The sequence below is a fragment of the Monodelphis domestica genome, chromosome 7 (assembly GCF_027887165.1).
Source record: "Monodelphis domestica isolate mMonDom1 chromosome 7, mMonDom1.pri, whole genome shotgun sequence".
NCBI lineage: Eukaryota > Metazoa > Chordata > Mammalia > Didelphimorphia > Didelphidae > Monodelphis > Monodelphis domestica.
Window position 1 is genome coordinate 212,845,477 of NC_077233.1, and position 17,963 is coordinate 212,863,439.

The 17,963-nt window shown below is 37.6% G+C and overlaps 1 protein-coding gene across 1 annotated transcript; it reads right to left on the reverse strand.

The window, feature by feature from the left end:
- Positions 1–283: 283 nt before the first annotated feature.
- On the reverse strand, positions 284–17,701 carry LOC103091922 (probable E3 ubiquitin-protein ligase TRIML1). Its single transcript, XM_056806303.1, has 3 exons — positions 14,676–17,701; positions 13,902–14,007; positions 284–446 (listed from the first exon to the last, which is right to left on the reverse strand). The coding sequence occupies exon 1, from the start codon at positions 17,699–17,701 to the stop codon at positions 16,322–16,324; it is 1,380 nt and encodes a 459-aa protein (XP_056662281.1). The 3' UTR covers positions 284–446; positions 13,902–14,007; positions 14,676–16,321.
- Positions 17,702–17,963: the final 262 nt, after the last annotated feature.

The following is a 17,963-nucleotide window of genomic DNA, read 5'->3' on the forward strand; positions in this document are numbered from 1 at the left end:
TGGGTGGAGTAATTTTAAAGTTCCCAATACATTCCTGACCAAGTACCTTCATTGTTTAAATGGGGAATAGCTTAATCTTCTAAGGTTTAGTGTCTGAGAAATTTTAAGATTCACACTGGTGATCTTAGTATCTTTTTTTCCATAAATGAGAATATCAGTTTCCGATTTCCTCCACTTACATGATGTGCTTTTCAAATACCCACGCTTTCCAATGTGGCAAAGCTCATAGCAGTCTTGGGTCCTTCCAGGTTGTGCAATTAAAATAGGAGAACAAACGTGAAAGTTTTTCAATATGAAGTTCTATTCAAACATCAGGAATTATTATTTTCGTTAGTGATCTTATGTTGCCCCCTTGATTAGTTATAAATGACTGCCACATAGGACACATGAAGCCTTTCTAGTCTAGACTATTTTCTCTCACTTTGATTGCTTCACAATTTTGACCCCTGTAAAAGAAAAAACAAAAACTTTAGACATGTTACTAACTTGGATAGAATCTTATTTGAAAACTAGTGTATGAGGATAGTAGAGAAGAAAATCTTAAACCAGAGGAAATGGACTTTAAATATCAGTGTGCCCATGAAGCAAGTACTCTGGGGCAAAGGGAGAAGAATTTTCTTGTGGGAAAAATATCTACCATTTTAGGCAGGCATTTTCATTGCTTGGTTGTAATGTGACACTATGCTTTACAAACAACAAGAAGTAATGAGTAAATTAGAATGGAGCAAATCTAGTTCACTACCTATAAAAAGTGATTTGAATTTTTTTCTAATGAAGACATCCTAGAAAGTCAGACTTCCCTTTCCTATATTATACCATTTATTTTATTTTCTGTTTTCACTTACTTTAATGAAATGTCAATTGGTTAACTTTACTGAGTTGGGACTATTTCCAGTTTATTCTATAAAAACAGGATTTCTACAGATTGTGCTAGGTCCCTTTCATAAATGGCTATTGACTCAGAGTTCTGCCTCAGTAGTTTTTATTGTACATTGAGTAACTTTGGCAATAATACACACATATATTACATACATATTTATACTTATAAAAGGCTTTTATTTTTTCTTGGCAATAACTTCTTGGGAGTATAGATACCATAGTGACTACTGGGTCACTAGGTTTGCATTTTTTTTAATTGTAAGGGGGAAGGTATGATTGCTCCATTTTATTTAAAGTAACTGAGAAGGAGTCAATATGGTGGCTTAGAAGCAGCAAAAGTTCAGACCTCTGAAAACCCTTCCTTACAGATCACAAACTGAATGCTCCTAGGGGACTGAAATTCAAACTTAAAAACAGAACAGAGGCGGGGAATCCTCCTTCTGGACTCAATTCAAAAGGTACGCCCCCCAAAAGTTGGAATCCGAGAACACTCAGGTCTAAGGGGAAGGCAGAAGGAAGGTCCCAGGACCCTCCTCCCCCCAACCCAGAGCACTGAGCCCCCAGCAGCAGCAGGAACCTCTGGGCAGGCAAAGGTGCTGGTTTGCAGGGTGTACTTTGAGAGCAACCTGGGCCAGGCTCAGAGTATCCAACACAGGTGGCAGGGAAGCAACCAGAGAGAGACTGAAGAGCCTGCAGCCCTGTGGCTGGGTACTTCCATCTGGCTCCAGTCTCAGCGGAGGTTTTTGCCTTGGGGCACATCCAGACCAACTCAGTTGAACATAATCCCATCAGAAGTCCTCAGAGTTCAGAGAGGCCAGGACCCCTTTCCCCCTAGAGTGCAAGGCCTCCCACAAGGTCAGGAGCCTCTGAGTGGGCAAAGGCACTGGTGTACCTTGCAGACAGTGCTGTGCCAGGCTCAGAGCGTGGAACACAGGCAGTGGAGAAGCAGCTGGAGAGAACCAGAGAGAGTCTGGGCAGCTCCAGTCTTCCAGGAGTCTTCGGCCTCAGAGCACATACAGCCTAACCCAGTTGAACTTAATCTGATCAAAATTCTCCAGAGGACAGGGAAGCCAACATTCCTCCCCCAGAGACTGTACCAAGAGATCTGACAAAGCTCCAAGAGGGGAGACTGACAGCCCCAAAACAAAAAAAAAATGAGAGGAGCAAGAGCAGACAAATACGGGGAGCAAGAAAAGGGTAAACACAAGCAAACAACAGAAAAAGAAGAAATAAATTACAATAGAAAGCTTCTGTACAGGTAATGAGCAAAGAGCGAACAAAACAGAGGGGAAGGGATCAGCAAAGGAAAAATCAGAAATTCCACCGAATTGGATATAGGCTTTGGAAGAACTCAAAGTGCAATTCAAAACACAATTAAGAGAGGCTGAAGACAATTGGGAAAAGAACTTAAAAGCTAAGATAAATCATCTGGAAACAGAAAATAGTGTCTTGAAAGCCAAAATCAACCAGCTGGAAAATGAGGCAAAGGAGATTAATGATGAGGTGAAGAAGATGAAAGATGAGAAAAAGGGAGATGAAAGACGAGGTAAAGAGGATGAAAGATGACCTCCAAAGAAAATCAGACCAGAAGGAAAAGGATGACCAAAAAGCCAGGGATGAAATCCAGTCTTTCAGAACCAGAATACACCAACTAGAATTAAGTGACCTCACAAGGCAGCAGGACACTATAAAACAAAACCAAAAGAATGAAAAAATTGAGGAAACTATGAAGCATCTCATTCACAAAACAGAGGATTTAGAAAATCATTCAAGGAGAGACAATTTAAGAATCATTGGTCTACAAGAAGACCATGACAAAAGGAAAAGCCTGGACATCATACTACAGGAAATTATTAAAGAAAACTGCCCTGATATCCTAGAACAAGAGGGAAAAGGGGAGATTGAAAGAATCCACAGATTACCTCCTGGACTTAATCCCCAACTGACAACACCCAGGTATGTTATAGCCAAAATTAAGAACTATCAGACCAAAGAAAAGATATTACAAGCTTCCAAGAGGAAGCCATTCAGATACCATGGAACCACAGTGAGGATAATGCAGGATCTGTCGGCATCAACACTGAAAAACCGAAAGGCATGGAATATGATATTCCGGAAAGCAAGGGAACTAGGTCTACAACCAAGAATCAACTACCCAGAAAAACTGAATATATTCTTATAGGGGAAAGTATGGTCATTCAATAAAATAGAAGAATTCCAAGAATTCGTAAAGAAAAGACCAGACCTGAACAGAAAGTTTGATGTCCAAGCACAGAACTCAAGAGAATCACCAAAAGGTAATTAAAAAAGAGGTTAAAAAAGAAAAACCAAATGAAACAAAAAAAATGTAAGAGACTTAATAAGTTAAAATGATATGCATCCCTATTAGAAAAGAGGTCATTGGTAACTCAAAAACTGTTGTTATTACCTGGGCAGCAAAAAGAAGTACACTTAGAGGGAACAGTGACAAACTGTATAGGATGAAAGGACAAGACATAAATAGGTATATAGATATATGCATGCATAAATACATACACATGTGTATGCATATATATACCCATATATATATATAACTAGAGCTTAAAATAGGTTAATATTAAAAGAAATGGGAAAAGAAACAAATGGGGGTAAATTTATATGTCACAAAGAAGCTCATGGTGGGAGTGGGGAGAATATCAATACATTGGAAGGGTAAAGAGGTTGGAGATAGGAAATACTCAACTGTTACATGCTTTAAAATTGACCCAAAGAGGGAAGAACAATCCAATCCATTGGGGCCGAGAATAGATTTGCATTCTATAGAGGTGTAGAAGGGTAACAAATGGACTGATGGGGAGGGAAGAGTACAAGGGAGGGAGAGGGTGGGAGGGTAGTTTAAAAAGACTGTAAAGAAAATACTGGGGGAATAAGAAGGGAGAGGGGTAGAAAGGGAAGTAAAATAAGGGTGGGAATTAGGGGGACTGATTAAAAATAAACATTGGTGTAGAAGGAAATAGTGAAAGAAGGAAAGGCAGAACCAGGAGTAGAAATCAAACGCTGGGTAATACACAGCTAGTAATCATAACTCTGAATATGAATGGAATGAACTCACCCATAAAATGTAAGCGAATAGCAGAGTGGATTAGAATCCAAAACCCTACCATATGCTGTCTAGAAGAAACACACATGAGGAAGGTAGATATGCATAGGGTTAAAGTAAGAGGATGGAGCCAAATCTATTGGGCATCAACTGATAAAAAGAAGGCAGGAGTTTCAATCATGATATCTGACAAAGCCAAAGTAATAATAAATCTAGTTAAAAGAGATAGGGAAGGTAATTACATCCTCATAAAAGGCAGTATAGACAATGAGGAAATATCTGTACTCAATATGTATGCACTAAATGTCATAGCATCCAAATTTCTAAAGGAGAAACTAGAGGAGCTCAAGGATGAGCTCAAGGATGAAATAGATAGAAAAACTATACTAGTGGGAGATCTGAACCTTCCTCTATCTGAACTAGATAAATCAAACCAAAAAATAAACAAGAAAGAAGGGAGAGAAGAGAATGAAATCTTAGAAAAATTAGGGTTAGTAGACATGTGGAGAAAAATAAATAGGGACAAAAAGGAATATACCTTTTTTCTGCAGCACATGGTACATTCACAAAAATTGACCATGTATTAGGGCATAAAAACATTGCAAATAAGTGCAAAAGAGCAGAAATAATAAATTCAAATTTTTCAGATCATAATGCAATGAAAATAATAATTAGTAAGGGAAGATGGAGAAATAAATAAAAAAATTAATTGGAAATTAAACAATACAATTCTCCAAAATCAGTTAACGAACAAATCATAGAAACAATTAATAATTTCATTGAAGAAAATGACAATGATGAGACATCCTTTCAAAACCTATGGGAAGCAGCCAAAGCAGTACTCAGGGGAAATTTATATCCTTGAGTTCATATGTTAACAAATTAAGAAGGACAGAGGTCAATAAATTGGGCATGCAAATTAAAAAATTAGAAAGAGAACAAATTAAAAATCCTCAGATGAAGACTAGATTAGAGATCCTAAAGCTCAAAGGATAAATTAATAAAATTGAAAGTCAAAGAACTATTGATTTAATAAAGAAGACTAGAAGCTGGTACTTTGACAAAACATAAACTAGACAAAGTACTAGTCAGTCTAATTTAAAAAAGGAAAGAAAAAAACCAAATTGACAACATCCAAGATGAAAAAGGAGACCTCACCTCTAATGAAGAAGAAATTAAGGAAATTATTAAAAACTACTATGCCGTATTATATGGCAACAAATACGGCAATCTAGGTGATATGGATGAATACTTACAAAAATATAAATTACCTAGACTAAAAGAGGAAGAAATAAATTACCTAAACAACCCCATATCAGAAAAAGAAATTGAACAAGCCATCAAAAACTCCCTAAGAAAAAATGGATGGATTCACAAATGAATTCTATCAAACATTCAAAGAACAGCTAACCCCAATATTATACAAACTATTTGACAGAATAAGCCAAGAAAGGGTTCTACCAAATTCATTTTACGACACAAACATGGTACTGATCCCAAAGCCAGGCAGGTCAAAAACAGAGAAAGAAAACTATAGACCAATCTCCCTAATGAATGTAGATGCAAAAATCTTAAATAGGATACCAGCAAAAAGACTCCAGCAAGTCATCACAAGGGTTATCCACAATAACCAGGCAGGATTCATACCAGGAATGCAAGGATGGTTCAATATTAGGAAAACCATCCACATAATTGACCATATCAACAAGCAAATTGACAAAAATCACATGATTATCTCAATAGATGCAGAAAAAACCTTTGATAAAATACAACACCCATTCCTATTGAAAACACTAGAAAGTATAGGAATAGAAGGGCCTTTCCTAAAAATAATAAACAATATATATCTAAAACCATCAGTAAACATCATAACAATGGGGATAAACTAGAAGCCTTCCCAACAAGATCAGGAGTAAAACAAGGATGCCCATTATCACCTCTATTATTTAACACTGTACTAGAAACACTAGCAGTAGCAATTAGAGAAGAAAAAGAAATTGAAGGTATTAAAATTGGCAATGAGGAGACCAAGCTATCACTCTTTGCGGATGATAGGATGGTTTACTTAAGGAATCCTAGAGAATCAACCAAAATGTTACTCGAAATAATCAACAACTTTAGCAAAGTTGCAGGATACAAAATAAACCCGCATAAGTCATCAGCATTTCTATATATCTCAAATCCATCTCAGCAGAAGAATTAGAAAGAGAAATACCATTTAAAATCACCCTAGACAATATAAAATACTTAGGAATCTATCTGCCAAGACAAACACAGGAACTATATGAATACAACTACAAAACACTTTCCACACAGTTAAAACTAGATGTAAACAATTGGAAAAACATTGATTGCTCATGGGTCAGACGAGCTAACATAATAAAAATGACAATCCTACCCAAATTAATTTACTTATTTAGTGCCATACCCATTGAACTACCAAAAAACTTCTTTCTGAATTAGAAAAAACCATAACTAAGTTCATTTGGAAGAACAAAAGATCAAGGATATCCAGGGAAATCATGAAAAAAAATGCAAAGGAAGGAGGACTTGCAGTCCCAGATCTCAAACTATACTATAAAGCAGTGGTTATCAAAACAATTTGGTACTGGCTAAGAGACAGAAAGGAGGATCAGTGGAATAGACTTGGCGTAAATGATCTCAGCAAAACAGTTAATGACAAACCCAAAGACCCTAGCTTTTGGGACAAAAATCCATTATTTGATAAAAACTGCTGGGAAGACAGTGTGGGAGAGATTAGGTTTGGATCAACACCTCACACCCTACACCAAGATAAATTCAGAATGGGTGAATGACTTGAACATAATGAAGGAAACTATAAGTATAAGAATAGTATACATGTCAGACCTTTGGGAAGGGAAAGATTTTAAAACCAAGCAAGACTTAGAAAGAGTCACAAAATATAAAATAAATAATTTTGACTACATCAAATTAAAAAGTTTTTGTACAAACAAAACCAATGTAACTAAAATCAGAAGGGTAGCAACAAATTGGGAAACAATCTTCATAAAAACCTCTGACAAAGGTTTAATTACTCAAATTTACAAAGAGCTAAATCAATTGTACAAAAAATCAAGCCATTCTCCAATTGATAAATGGGCAAGGGACATGAACAGGCAGTTCTCAGCCAAAGAAATCAAAACTATTAATAAGCACATGAAAAAGTGTTCTACATCTCTTATAATCAGAGAGATGCAAATCAAAACAACTCTGAGGTATCACCTCACACCTAGCAGATTGGCTAACATAACAGCAAATGAAAGTAATGAATGCTGGAGGGGATGTGGCAAAGTAGGGACACTAATTCATTGCTGGTGGAGTTGTGAACTGATCTAACCGTTCTGGAAGGCAATTTGGAACTATGCCCAAAGGGTGATAAAAGACTGTCTGCCCGTTGATCCAGCCAATGCACTGCTGGGTTCTTACCCCAAAGAGATAATAAGGAAAAAGACTTGTACAAGAATATTCATAGCTGCACTCTTTGTGGTGGCTAAAAATTGGAAAATGAGGGGATGCCCTTCAATTGGGGAATGGCTGAACAAATTGTGGTATATGTTGGTGATGGAATACTATTGTGCTAAAAGGAATAATAAAGTGGAGGAATTCCATGGAGACTCGAGCGACCTCCAGGAAGTGATACAGAGCGAATGGAGCAGAACCAGGAAAACATTGTACACAGAGACTGATGCACTGTGGTACAATCGAATGTAAGGGACTCCTCCATAATCTGCAGGGATCTAGGAGAAAAAACACTATCCACAAGCAGAGGACAAATTGTGGGAGTAAAAACACCAAGGAAAAGCAACTGCTTGACTACAGGGGTTGAGGGGATATGATTGAGGAGAGACTCTAAATGAACACCCTAATGGAAAGACCAAAAACATGGAAATGGGTTCGAATCAAGGACACATGTGATATCCAGTGGAATCGTGCGTTGGCTATGGGAGGGCTAATGGGGGGGGGCAGGAAAAGAAAATGATATTTTGTTTCCAATGAATGTTTGAAAATGACCAAATTAAAAAAATAAAACAAACAAATAAATAAATAAAAACAAAAAAAGTAACTAAGAAGATATTATGTCCTAATATTTTAATCACAGAACATTTACCTACTGAATCAATTAATCATATGCTTTAGACTAAATGTGGAAGAAGTTCTTTATAGTTTTAGATACCTTATCAGTCTTAATAAATGCTTATTGACTGAGTGAAAATAGGGGTTGTTATTGAGGCTCTAGGGGATATATTACATAAATTTTTTATTGTATTCTGTATTGCTTTACAAAAGGCTTAGATAATTTATATCTCTATTTGATGAATAATATGGTCTGTTTTTATTATAGTTTATATGCATTAGGCTTTGTTGTTTTTTGTTATCTTTGCCAATTTATTGGGGGGTTAGGTAGAATCCGAGTTATGTTCATGCTAATCTTCATAATTATTATAATTTTACATACTTTTTCTTGTCATCCATGATAGTTTGTGATTTCCTTTTATTAACTGTCTTTTCATTTTATTCTGATCAATTTGAGTTAGTTCTTTATGTATTTTCTTTAAAAAAATTTAAATTAATTTAAAATCACATAGAATCCCATATATCCTGTAAAAATAAAAATTAAATGTCAATAATAAAAATATTATATTTTAAGAGATTTATTAATGACTATTAGAAATCAAGGAATAAAGAAGATACAAAATAAAGATCAAGTGCCCATGGCTGATTAGTCAGTTTGAACACCCACCTTATCACTACCAAGCTCGGGACCAGAAGTAAAGAGTTAGGACCTTCCTCGCCCCCTAATATTTCCTATCTACAGGAAGTATGTAATGACAGGAGGTCAGTGGGCTCCTTGGGAAATGTAGTTCTTTTTTAGGGTAACATTTTCAATTATACAATCCCTTCTTCATCTCCAAGAGAATCATTCATATGTAAAGTAGTATTTTTTATGAGGAAAAAAAAGACAGGAAATCTGATCAATACATTGAAAAACATGTATAATGTGCTGTGGATGTCCCACTTTCATGTTGAGTAGGTTAGGGGTGTCTTTTTATATCTCTTCATTTGAGTCCTATTTAGTCTTCATAATTTTGTTGGATTTACTTTTTTTTGGTAAGTTGTTCATTCCATTTGCATTGTTGTAGTCATTGTGTATATTGTTTTCTTGGTTCTGCTTACTTCACTCTGCATCAGTTCATATAGATCTTTCTATGCTTCTTATGTATTCATCACCGATATTAATTTTTATAGCACAGAATTATTCCATTACATTCTTGCACCACAATTTGTAGAGCCATTCTCCAATCTACTTTGTTTTTAGCATCTACTTTTGTTTACAATTCTTATTCTTAATTAACATAAAAATTGCTACTATAAATATTTTGGAATATATATGTATTTTTTTTTCTGTTCAATGGCTTCCTTGGAGTATAAGTTCAGTAATGGAGCCTCTGATTCAAAGAATAGAGATGTTTTAGCCATTTATTTGTATTATTCCATATTACTTTCCAAAATGGTTGTACCATTTCACAGCTCCATTGTATAACTGTGTCAGTTCTGCCACTATTGCCTATTGCCACTTTTCAACATTTTTCCAGTTTTAAAGATGTGAGGTAAAACCTCAAAGTTGTTTTGATTTGCTTCTTTTATTATTATAATTTGATTTGTTCCTCTTCTTAGTGATTTAGATAATTTTTTCATGTAGTTGTGAATTCTTTGCAGTTCTTTTGGAAAATATTTATTTATATCTTTTGACCACGTATCTATTGGCGGAATGGCTTTTATTACATATGTATATATATATATATATATTCATATATAATATGCTCACATATATTGTTTATATGCCTTGAATACAAACTCTTATTAAAGATTTTTTCCCATTTGATTCTTTCTTAACTTAATATATTAAATGTTGATTATGCAGAAGTTTGTTTTCTTTTTGGAAACTCTAACCTTCTGACTTTGTATCAACTGTAAGATAAAAATGGCAAGGGCTAGGCAATAGGGGTTAAGTAATTTGCTAGTCACACAGCATTCAATTATGAAGAAATCTTACAGTTTTAGTTTTCCTCTTCTACTCTAGATACAGCATCACGTTCCTTTAGTTCCTTTATTCTTTTTTTTTAAGGTGGCTTTAGTACATTGACTCTTTCCTCCTAACCCTTTATCTCTTTCATTTGATAGTCCCCTTTTTTCTCCCTTTCAACTTATCTCATTCCTTAGTTTAAATTTTTCATTTTTTGTGTCCCTATCCAAAGGGAATTTTTCTCAATTTCTCCATTATCTATTATATGTCCCTATTAAATCTAGGCCCTTATTCTCTGACTCATGACTCCTGTAATTAACTGGTTTCTCTCTTTTCTCTGTATTCTTTGTGCAATAAAAGCTTCCAAGGTATTCATTCTAAGCTTTTCCTTCAGGTACTGTAAAAATTAAATTTGTCTCTAGTAATGGAAATATATTTTAAGAGGTTTATTAAGGATAAATCAAGGAATAAAGAAAATACAAAATAGAAAAACCACGCGTCTAGGGCTGATTATCCTATTCAAAACCCCAGAGCTTAGCTTATCCACTACATCATTGCAATGGAAGAGGGTGAAGTAGGCGTTGATGCCAATTAAATACTCCTTGTGATCTCACCCAGGTGGAGACTCAGGTGAGATTATAGGGAATTCTGGGAAATACCATCTGGGGATTGAAGTCTAGGATTCAAATCTCATAATTTTACAATACCCTCAGCCACTACTTTGTAGGACTTGTCCTAGAGATTCTTTCTTTCCATTGTACCCTACTTCTAGAACATCAATTATTACAGATGTCAGAGAGGAGGTCCTTTTCTTACTGTGGTCATGATTATATAGCCTACCACTGATCTATATCCACTCTTGTTGACTTTTTTCCCTACATTTGCCTAGACATCTTTCTTGTGTCCATGCTCTCTTATTCTTCTAGGTGCCAGTTATCCCCAGCAATCCTAATTCCCTGCCACCTCAGGGCAAGTAAACTTTTCAGTCATTAAATCCTCCAGGTCCCATTCCTTCAAAGATCATTATTTCTCTTTACTCATAGGAACAATTCATCTGCTAATACTGGCTTACCTCCAAAGTAGGGCCTCCTTCTTCCCTTTTTCACCTCCTCCCCCCATCCACTGTCTTTTTCTGATACTGCAGTGCATCATTAACTATTCTCTATTCACCTTTTCCCCTCCCTACTTTAAGTACTGTCTGATGTTGTAATGGAGTCCCAAAAAGAAACATTCACTTGTAGGCAGGATTCTGTCAGATTCTGTCCATAATGCCTCCCTCCTCATTGTTACCTCTATCAGATTTCTGCCTTAGTGTTCCTATGGTGATATCTCTTCCAGATTATTTAGCCTTAACAGTTGGGGTTTGGTGCTGCAGGGTGGAATTAGAATTTAGGGTGAGGGCTGAATTTAGAGTTGGGAAACCTGGACTAGAATCCTGAGTTGGACCCATCAACTTACTAATGTTGTAACTTTGGACAAATCATGAAATCCTTCTGAGTCTTAGTTTTCTCATCTGTAAAATGGAATAATAACAGTACCCACTTTGTAGGGTCATTGTGAAGAGCATCTTGCAAACCTTGATTATTAATATTAATGCTAATGGTTATTATTCAGAGTGTTAGAGTATGCTTTTTGTTGTTGCTTTTTTCCTTTCCTAATCTGAATGACTTTGATTTTGAAATACCTTTAGCTGCATTTTTTCATAGTTGTAACTATTTTTTTGTTATGGAATATGGTCATAGAGACTCTTCAAGAACCTGGGGATTCCAGGCAGGACCTACACCTGTGCCTTTTGTAGGAACTGTGTTAGCTCACTGCAAAGTGAGTACTTGAGAGTTCTCTTTTACCCTTCCTGCTGGTGGGAGTGGGAGGTAGGGAGGCAGGAGGAACATTTTAACTCTTTTGGTAAGAATCTGTTGTCTTTTCAAACTTTTTCCTAATCTCAGGCCTAAAACCTCATATGTTTCAAGACTGTGCCTATTCTTTTTTAGTGCTATAGACTAATGGTATGAAATTCAAATAGAATTAAGGTAACCAATCTGTACCTAAAGATCCCTGTGGGTTGCATATCAACTTAGTTTAAAAAATGTAATGATTTCTACATTTTGCTGTATTTTGTTAAATATTTCCCAATACAACTGAGCCTGGATCAGGAAGGACTTTAGAGTATCATAGGCTGAATGTGTTTCACCTTTGACAACTCTAACCATTGTACGTTGGATGCAGGGCCTTCTTTCTTAGAAGAAAGAACTTAATTAGCAAATGTTAAAGACTGAATATTTTGTACAAAATTCTGCCTATATGTGTGTCTGTGGTCAGCATCAAAGACCTTTTATGAAGGATTATGAAAGAGAATTCTGAAGGATACACCTATTAATGAGAATTTCCTATTGAATCCTGGTCCCCCTAAAAGTGTTGGTGAATCTTTTAGAGATGGCATGTTCAAACTGTACTTTCAAGCTGCCTGTGAACCTCCACCCCACCCATTACCCCAGATAGCAGAGGGAGGAAGTGCTCAAATTCTGCTGCTTGGCAGAGGGGTGGGGCATGCGAAAAATATCCCTGGGCACTGTAGAGAGGGGGAACAGTCTCCTGTGCAGCCAGGGCATATGTGTCAAGCCTTTGCCAACATGGCCCTATGCCATGAGTATTTTTTTTCCATTTATTAATGCCTGGGAAGAGCTGACATATCAATCTTTTAGTCAGATTCAGTGTGGCTTAGTGAATGGAGCTGTGGGCTTAGAATCAAAGACCTGCTCCCTGCTCTATTGCTTGCTACCATTATGACTGCTTAATTATTATGAGTCTTGATATCCTCATCTGCAAAATGGATGAGAACAATATGTGTATCACTTACATTAAAAAAAAGATTGCATAAGATCAAATGAAATGTATATTGTAATGGAAAATAATTACATAATGACACAATGGGGAGAATGTTGGATTTGGGAAGACTTCAGTTCAAATATACCCTTACTTACTCAAATATACACTTACTTAGTAGCTATTTCTTTGGCTTCCACTTAAATTGTGAGACTGAGTTTCAATTTTTTTATCTGCAAATTTCTTTTTACTTTACTTTATTTTTTTTTTTGGAAAATTTTATTTGATTAGTCAATTTAGAACATTATTCTTTGGTTACAAGAATCATATTCTTTCCCTCTCCTCTCCCCATCCCTTCCTGGAACATGCAATTCCACTGGGTTTTACATGTGTCCTTGATCAAAACTCATTTCCATGTTGTTGATGTTTGCACTAGGATGATCATTTGGAATCTATACCCCCAATCATATCCCCATTGACCTATGTGATCAAGCAATTGCTTTTCCTTCTGTGTTTCTGCTCCCACAGTTCTTCCTCTGGATGTGGATAGTGTTCTTTCTCATAAGTCTCTCCGAATTGTTCTGGATCATTGCATGGCTGCTAGTAGAGAAGTCCATTACATTCAATTGAACCACAGTGTATCAATCTCTGTGTATAATGTTCTCCTGGTTCTGCTCCTCTCACTCTGCCTCAATTCCTGGAGGTTGTTCTAGTTCATAAGGAATTCCTCCAGTTCATTATTCCTTTGAGCACAATAGTATTCCCTCACCAGCAGATACCACATTTTGTTCAGCCATTCTCCAATTGAAGGGCATCCCCTCATTTTCCAATTTTTTGCTACCACAAAGAGCTCAGCTGTGAATATTCTTATACAAGTCTTTTTCCTTATTATCTCTTTGGGGTACAAACCCAGCCATCTGCAAATTTCTAAGGAGGGGAATTTGTAAGATTTATCTAATTTTAGCTTTTTTTGGTGGGGGCATAAATTGTATGTGATCTGTTACTTCAGATTCTTAGAAAGCAAACTCATTCAGTATTTGGCAAGTTATAACGGAACTGAATTCTTTAAAATACCATGTATCTTGCACTTTGGTATTTCTTCTGATCTTGAAGTCCTTTCTTCTCTTCTTCCCTCTCTCCCTTTTTTCTTATTCTCTTTCTTCTCTTCATTCTTTCTATTCTGGATGAGGATTTAAATACATACTTTTTGTTTAAAAAAAACCTAAAATAACTAAGCTCTAAATTACTTAATAAAACAATGAACATTTAAATGGATCCATTAGGGGACAGCTGGGTAGCTCAGTGGATTGAGAGCCAGGCCTAGAGATGGGAGGTCCTATGTTCAAATTTGGCCTCAGATACTTACTACCTGCGTGACCCCGAGCAAATCATTTAAACCCCACATTGCCTAGCCCTTACTGCTCTTCTACCTTGGAACCAATACACAGTATTGATTCTAAGACTGAATTAAAGGATTTAGAAAAAAAAATAGATTTGGTAGAAGCAAAACATGATAGGAGAAGCATGTCTGAAAAGGGGCTAAAGAGAGAGAGAGGTCTGTGGTTGCTCAGACAAGAACTCAGAGTGGGTGTTCTGGTGAGGGCATCATGAGCTTGGTGAGGGCATCATGAATACTGTGCCTAGTTTTCTTGGGAGTTTCAATTCAACTAGATTTTGGAGGATCTACTCAGGGGCAGAGGCATGTTGGCAGGTTTAGCACAGAATTAGGTGGTGGATGTTAAGAATAACATTATCTGGAGCCTGCAAATGAATTTATAATTATTTATTAAATAGTGAAAAGTGGGTCAGAGAAAGAAAAGGCACATTGTCACATGATTGGTTGCATACCTTCTTTCCTGGCTAACCAGAGCTCAAGCTTGCTGCTTACTGTGTGTGTCTTGTTCACCTCTGCTGCTTGGCCAGTCAGAGGCCTGGTCTGGATGCCAGGAATCATGTGGGACAAGAGGTGTTCTTCTGGGATGCCAGGAAGCAAAGAGTGCATGCACATACCTCCTTCTTATCTAGATAAGTCTCAGGCCTTGTTTTTGATCTAATCAAAGGCCAGAGGATTAGACCAAAATGGATTTTTCAAATTCAAAATGAAACTTTCTTTTTAAAAAGAAAACAGGAATACAGATTTATGTTAAATTCTCTCAAGAAGGATTCTCTTGTGGCATGCCATGGTAGCTGGATGGAGCTTACTTTTCCAGCCTGGAAATAGCTCTCTATCTAGTGCTGGTCAAATGACTACCAGAGTACTCTCACCTGTGTGTAATGATGAGTTGCCCTGACACTGACAGGTTTTGATTATTTCTTCACAAAGGCTTTTGCCTTTCTGCTATGACATTACCTAATAATTAATCAGTTCTTTTTTGGTGGGGTATGTGGGTGTGTAGATCTGTTGGTCTACAAAGGAAATTTCCCAATTGAGAATCTAAACACCATTTTGTATCTTAAAAAAGTAATTAAACCCTTACCTTCTGTCTTAGTATCAAATCTAAGACAGAAGAGTGGCAAAGGCTAGACAATGGGGGGGTTAAATGACTTGCTCAGGGTCACACTGCTAGGAAGTGTCTGAGGCCAGATTTGAACTCAGGTTATCCTGACTCTAGACCTGGCTCTCTATCTACTGTGTTACCTAGCTACTTCTATACCCTAAAGAAGTGATGGTGAACCTTAGAGACCCTGTGTGCTGCACCCCATCCCTTAGAGACTGTGTGTCATGCCCTGCCCATTTCCCTCACCTTACCCTGGACTGGGGAGGGAGGAAGTGCTCCCACTGGACTGCTGGGCAGAGGGAAAGGTGAAGGGACAAAATGTCCTTAGGCATAGGTGGAGAGAGGGAAGGGAGCAGCTCAGCTCTCTTCTAGTAATGAACCCAGGTGAGGGCCTGCATGCCAATAGAAAGGGTTCTAAAGTCCTAAAATCTGCCTGACAATGGAGAGGTCACAGTTGCATAGCTAGTATAGATCAGAGGGGAGTCTCAACCCAGGTCTTCATGACTGAGGCCAATTTCTCCACTGCATTTCACAGTCCCTCTTGACGGGTTGAATTAGGAAGACTCATCTTCTTGGATTCAAATCCAGCTTCAGACACTCACTGGCTATATGACCCTGGACAAGCCACTTAACCTAGTTTGACTCAGTTTCCTCATCTGTAAAATGAGCTGGAGAAGAAAATGGCAAACCATTTCAGTATCTTTGCCAAGAAAACACCAAATGGGATCACAAAGAGTCAAACACAACTGAAACAACAACAAACAATAACAACTTTTTCTTTTAAACTGCTGATTGATTTATTGTGAAAATACACAAACTGACTGGATTCACTAAAGATAAGAGAATACAAATACACTATCCAAATTGGTGAGCATTGACTCCCTTCTTCAATATCTTGTAGGTGATGCTCATCTTCTCCCAGGGGAAGTCTGGGAATTGAAGGTTCACAGTTAGGCAGCCCCATTGTGAGTTGTGAATTTCTCCAAGGACGTATGCTCAGAGACATGAATAGCAGCATGCACAAAGATGAGAGTTGACTGAACAGATAGTCATGAGATTAGCCTTTGTCCCTGGAAGTGGAGGGCCAGGGGAAAAGACGGGAATGACAGGTTTTATGAAAAGGAGAGGGTAGAATCTATAAATTGGGGAGCTTTGGAGAACATTGTAGAAAAGGAGAATGCCGGTTGAATAGTCCAAGTACACTCCGATCCTGGGTACTGGGTCTTTCACTTGATGGTTTAATGATTCAGGATAGGTTTGGAAATAGTAATTATTTTCCTTCTTCACACAGGAAAGCAGGAACAGGGAGTTCTCCTTTCTCAAGGTTGGAGAATAGATCCCCAGTGCCCACTGAGATACTTGTGTCACATCCACCTCCCAGTAATGGCTTCCTGAACTGAAAGCCTGGTCAGCAAAGACGTAATGATGAGTAGAATCCTCAGCATGGGAGTAGTCCACCTGCCAGCCTTCTTCAGCCCTCATAGTCTTTTGATCTTCAGAAACAGTCACATAGGAACTGGATGATTTAGGATCCACTCTGATGTCTACTCTGAATTTGTTGAGGCAATCTATCATCGCAGGGAAGGAATATTCTCTCAGCTCTGGGATGATAACATTGGACCTTTGGGATAACACTGATTCACCCCTTCCCAACAGCTCTCTGATATCTTTCAGGAGCTCAGCATTGGGATTATAGCTTGATTCTTGAATTTCTATCATGATTTCCTGAATGGTTCCAATGTGCTGAGATAATCTGAACTTCCTGGTCCTTTGTTCTTCTTTCAATCTTTCCAGATACTGAACTTCTTCATCTAACAGTAAGCTGTGCAGTTTGCAATATTCTGCCATAATCATCTCATTCCAGTCAGGTCCCTCCTCCATCTCCTTCTCCTGAGAAAGATATTTCTTGGCTTCTTCAAAATCCTTCTCCAAGTGACTCAGAATCTCTCGGAACTTCTCCCTGTAATTCTGAGCAGCCTCTTCTGCAGGAGTGAGTGTGTGAGCCCTATGCTCAGGCATTTGGAAACAGAGTACACAGAGTGAAGTCTGGTCCTCCTCACAAAACACCTTGAAGGCTTTCTTGTGAATGGGACATTGGTTCCGTTCTATAGCCCTCTGCAAATTGAGGGGGCTGAGTTGGAGGCTGATGTCAGTCAGCTTTTCCAAGTTCGAATTGATTTTTGGGAATTGTCTGATCTGGGGAACTTGCCTGCATTCCGGACAAGAAAAAGGCCTAATGCTCCAGCTCCTAGAAAGACATTCTCGGCAAAAGCTGTGTCCACAATCAATGGTGACCGGCTGAGAAAAATAGTTCCTACAGATCCCACAGGTGATTTCGTTTTGTAGATTCTGGACTATTTCCCAATCCGCAGCCATTTTTCTCTTTGGAGCTTCTCTCCCCACAGCAAGTGAGATCAAGAGATTTCAGTTCCAATTGGGACTAGGTTTCGATCAGACTCATTCTTTTCTTTTATAGGACCAAGCGCCACCCTTTAGTCCCGCCCACATAAGGTGTGAATTCATTCCCCTTGCCTAGAGTCTTCAAGTGAAACAAATTAACACTTGCTAGTTGCAGTAACCCTTTAGTGCCTCCCTGTTAAGGTGTGAATTCATTTCCCTTGCCCTGAGTCTTAAAGTG

Excerpts from the sequence above, each read along its gene's own strand:
- LOC103091922 (XM_056806303.1), bottom strand. The coding sequence starts at position 17,701 with ATGGCTGCGGATTGGGAAATAGTCCAGAATCTACAAAACGAAATCACC.